This window comes from Primulina huaijiensis, chromosome 9 (genome assembly GCF_012295235.1).
Source record: "Primulina huaijiensis isolate GDHJ02 chromosome 9, ASM1229523v2, whole genome shotgun sequence".
Classification (NCBI taxonomy): Eukaryota; Viridiplantae; Streptophyta; class Magnoliopsida; order Lamiales; family Gesneriaceae; genus Primulina; species Primulina huaijiensis.
In genome coordinates, this window is record NC_133314.1 from 11,457,281 (window position 1) to 11,462,046 (window position 4,766).

The 4,766-nt window shown below is 39.1% G+C and overlaps 1 protein-coding gene across 1 annotated transcript; it reads right to left on the reverse strand.

Moving 5' to 3' along the window:
• On the reverse strand, window positions 1-921 carry LOC140983874 (uncharacterized). Its single transcript, XM_073451030.1, has one exon. The coding sequence runs from the start codon at window positions 919-921 to the stop codon at window positions 1-3; it is 921 nt and encodes a 306-aa protein (XP_073307131.1).
• Window positions 922-4,766: the final 3,845 nt, after the last annotated feature.

The window sequence follows — 4,766 nt, forward strand, 5'->3', positions numbered from 1 at the left end:
TTAAATAGCCGGAATACCTGTAATAAGCATAGTGTCTGGCTCCACTTGCTCAGCATATATCAAAAAAGCCCTTCCAATCATGGGCTGCTTCTGCTTCGGGAAATCAGCAGCCTTATGCTCACTTCTTCCGCACCTAAAGCACTTGTAGGCGCTCCACATGCACTTGCCAAAGTGATGACGATAACACTCCTTGCTGAACGGCTTCTCGTCAATCTTTGGGACAGCTTCCCTCGGTGGCTGCCTCTGTGGTTTTTGCTGCCCTGGATGCTTTGGTGGTCCCGTAAACGGCTTCTTCCTCTGTTGTAACTGCTGCTGTGGATGGGGCCTCTTTTTTTGCATATCCCACTCAATATCTTTCAGCGACTGTTTTGCCCTGAAGGCCCTCGTAATAGCATCATTATAACTTGTCAAGTCTCGCAACAGCACATCCTGGTGAACAGTAAGCCTAAGACCATCTAGGAAGTGTCTCAGCTTCTCAGCAGCGTCATTTGCGATTAGGGGCTCAAAGTGACAACCCCTATCGAACTTTTTGACAAACTCAAAAACAGACGAATCCCCCTGAAGAAGACTTATAAATTCTCTTTTCAACCTCGAACAGACATTGACAGTGAAATACTTCTCAATGAATACCCTCTTGAAGCCCTTCCAAGCCAATGTCGTTAGATTCACTCCTCTCTCCGCTCCATCCCGCCATAAGGAAGCGTCGTCCTTCAACAAATAAATGGTACAAAGAACCCGGTTAGCGTCTGCCATGTCCATATACCTAAAAATCACCTTCAAAGACCTAATCCATCTCTCAGCCACGAATGGATCTGTAGTGCCAGAAAATTCCTTGGGGTTTATCCTCCTAAACCGCTCATAAACGTCCTCTGGTCGGACCCTCGCAGTGTTCCCAACATGCTGCTCTGGTAATCGAGCCATACCAGCTAGCACACGAGCACTAGCATCCTGATTAGGAGGAGGTGGTAGAATCTCCTCCTCCCATCATATCCTCACTATCTCTGCGAAAAACTCGTCTTGGAGGCATCTCTGTATATGTCATACAAAATACGAAACCTACATGCATTTAAATTTAAAATTACGTCTAGCTTCTTAATTCATGTATCATATAAGCATTTAAAACTCAGTATATACATCTTAAAGCAGTAAAACTCAAAGACTTGAGGCGTGACTTTTTGAGCTTCTCGGAGTGGCAGTAACACAACCCTTTCGGTATCCTTCGCTTTGATGCCAACTGAAACATCCCTTACTTTTTAACTTTCAAATTCTATTATTTTTTTAAACATAAAATTCGAAACTCTCATTTAAAACAACTCAACTTTTAAAAATCTTAAATGCATAAAAATCCATAAATCTTCAACCACCAAAATCATACGTCAACTTTTCAAATAATCCAAAACTAGACTTCAAAATAAAGCATAAAATCTCTAAATAAGTAATCCTCAAAATCTTTACGTAAAAACTTAAAATACTAAGTGCGGAAAATAAAGTCCCTCGGGAGTGCACTGCCGGACTCGATCCACTCAAGCATCAGTGCCTCCCTCAAAATCGTCAATACCTGCAACCATCCAAACCTAGTGAGTCTAATGACTCGGCACGTTCTAACCATACGTAGCAAATAATACATATACAGGCAAATGCATTAAAATAATATTTTTACTTAAAATAAGCTAGCATAAATTTGTAAGCGTAAATAAATCATAAATCATTAAATTGTAAAGCTTTCCATCATCGTATATCATTTTGGGTGAAGTTTGATCCTTGAAAGTGACAAGCGGTAATTGTATCATCTTATATCATTTTGGCTTGCAGCGCGACCAACCCTCATTTTTCTCCATGTCTTGCGGCTTCTCTTCTCTCGAACCTCTAGACCACCAGTTCCTATCCATCCTTGAGCCGACCCCCTAGCCTCTGCCTAGGACCCTACCGAGCCCCCTGGTTCGAGCTTATAGCCTATGCACCCCTTCCTTCAATCGCCGCGTCGTGTGCGCACCACATGGGCCCTAGGGCTCGCAGTTGTTGCCCTCCTTCACCTAGCCTACATCCAGCCAACCTTGAGCCTTCCTAAACCTCCAGCCGCAGCCACACAGGGCCTGGTCCAAGCCCTGGCGTTGCCTCCCATTAGTCGAGACCATCAATTTCCCAAACTCCATGGGTAACCCTAGAAAAACCTAGGTTCATCTTCTCCTTAGCCTTGCTTGTTTCCAGCCTACGTCCTTCCATTAAACGACTCTTTTACGACCCCTAACGTCTCTTATTGATAGCTTGCCCCTTAGAACATATAATAGAATTCGTATATGCATAGAAACGTCGAAACTTTTAAAATATATGTATAAACGTAAAATACTTTGATCAACATAGTTTTCATTCTTTCAAATATCACACACACTTATTATGATTTGAATGGTGCAAAAAAAAAGTTTAGAAGCGTGCCTTTGTGTTTAAAACTCTTGAATATTCGATCGTGGGCGTGGGTTGCGAAGAAGGACGAACGGGCGACGAAATTCCTTGGGTTTTTGCTCTCAAATTTTCCAAAATCCTTGAGTGTGTGTATGTCAGATGCTAGGAGACTTTAGAACCCTACGATTGTTTATTTATATATATATATATATATATTAAGGTTCTAAAATTCGCTAGACTTTTGAACCCTAATGTATCTTATTGATAGATTAATAATTTGGCTCATTAATCTTAGGTATTTTAAGACCATTAAGACCTATTTAATTGTAAAATAAAAGTTTACAAAAATTTGTTTTCAAAAATAATAAATTTCGGGACTTTAAAAGTCCTTCCTTTGGTCAAAACCGGCCTCTCGGATAAATTAGGGCTCTGCTCGTAAAATAATTTGGACTCCAGCATTTTTTGAAAATTTTAAACCTATTTAATCACATTATCGATCCCTAAAAACATTTATCGAAAATATTTTCATCTTTGTCGTCCCCAGTCTCCTTTCCCAGGCTATTATCGAATATCATGTTAAATATTTAAGTTCATGAAACCATGTAAATTTAAACTTTTAATGATATAGTATGTATCATTTAAGCATTTAAAATTAATTTAATAAAACAATTAAACAATTTAAATAATTAACATGCAAGTGATTTACGTGAACTGATTTTTGGACTTTACACCATGGTACCAGGCAGCGAGGCAACATTAACCACTTTTCCATTATGTTCCTTGGCCTATGGTCGACGAGGAAATCAGTGACATTATCACCCGTCAACATAGCATTGGCCTTAAATATCATCATATCTTTTTAGTGGAAATTCAGTCGTTGGGTTCCCACTGGGCTTTGTCCCATAAACGGGTTCCACTAGGGCTTCGTACCTCAAAATTCCCCATTTCCACACCATCACAATTAAATCACTTCCTTCCAAACATTCTTCCTAGTTTCCATCACTTTATAAAAATAAATGCAATAATATCATTTCTTTTTAACCAAGCATGCAACACGTATTTTAGCATTTATCATTTTTCATCATAAAATTCCCTAACCTTTCAAAATAAGAATTTTAACATTCATTACAACATTCATGTGTAAAATGACAGTTTTATCCTTGAAACCCTAAGTTACCTAAATTACCCTTGGACCTTGAAACGACGACCTAAATCCATCCAACTTAACATATTACCTTAAAATACACCCATAAAAGTTTCTTAAATGTAAACTTAAAATCCTCGACTAATTTTCAATTCGTTTTAAAACTTGAACCTATGTCCAGTTTTAACCCGAATCGACTCGAAACTTAACCAAACTTGAACCAGAGCTTATTAACACCTAACCATACCCTATGCAATCCAAATCATTCCATTTAAAACCCTCAAAAAAGCTTAGACAACCTACTGAATTTTGATTGCCCTTGTTTGAACCCTAGACCTAACTAACATCAAATCCATCGAGCCTAGCCCTTAACCATCAACTCCAGCGCTATGCAACCTTCCTAGGACCATGACCAATCACTTGACAAGCTATTGGACTAGACCTAACGAGCAATTCCCCTGAATCCCTCAAGCATGTCGACTAAAAGCCTCATGCAACCCATATTCACGCCTACAGCCCCTCTCCTCGCACCAGGCACGGTACTGGCCATTTAAGACCATGCCTCAGCCCTCTTAAGACCCATGAACATGTCCTTACAGCAGTTAGGTGCCGCGCCCATCCAGGAAACCCAAACTGCAACCCTAACTTGCTTTTGCAACGCAAAAACGTTAAGCTTATTTCCCCCTCTTGTCTAGCCCTTAGCCATGCCTCTTATGATCGTTAAACCTACTGAAAAAAATCCCTTCCCAAAGCTTTCTCATGGAAGCCCCCAAATCATGAATTGAAAGGCATGAAAACTCAAGTTTTGATCATATATTGCCATAAAAAGAAAATATAAGGAAGTATATGTTATGATCGATTTGACGGATGGATGTGTTTAGAAGGGGAGGTTCAATAAACAGTTCAAGATTTTCAAATCTTTTTCGATAGGGTGAATTAGTTTAGTGATAAACTGAATTCAAGAATCTTTTTGTCGATGTCAATCATTTAACTAATGTAGTGCGGAAATAAACTAACTGACAGAATGAATACTCAAAGAATAATTTAAACAATGAACACAAAGATTTTATGGATGTTCGTAGACTTCAAATGCGCTTACGTCACCCCTTCAAGCATGAATTCAAAATTCACTCAGAATAATTTTCCAAAAGTTCTTGTCTCAGCTGATCTCCACGGCTATTTATTTATAAGCTTTGCTTCAACGGTAACATTGAATGCATTA

Excerpts from the sequence above, each read along its gene's own strand:
- LOC140983874 (XM_073451030.1), bottom strand. The coding sequence starts at position 921 with ATGGCTCGATTACCAGAGCAGCATGTTGGGAACACTGCGAGGGTCCGA.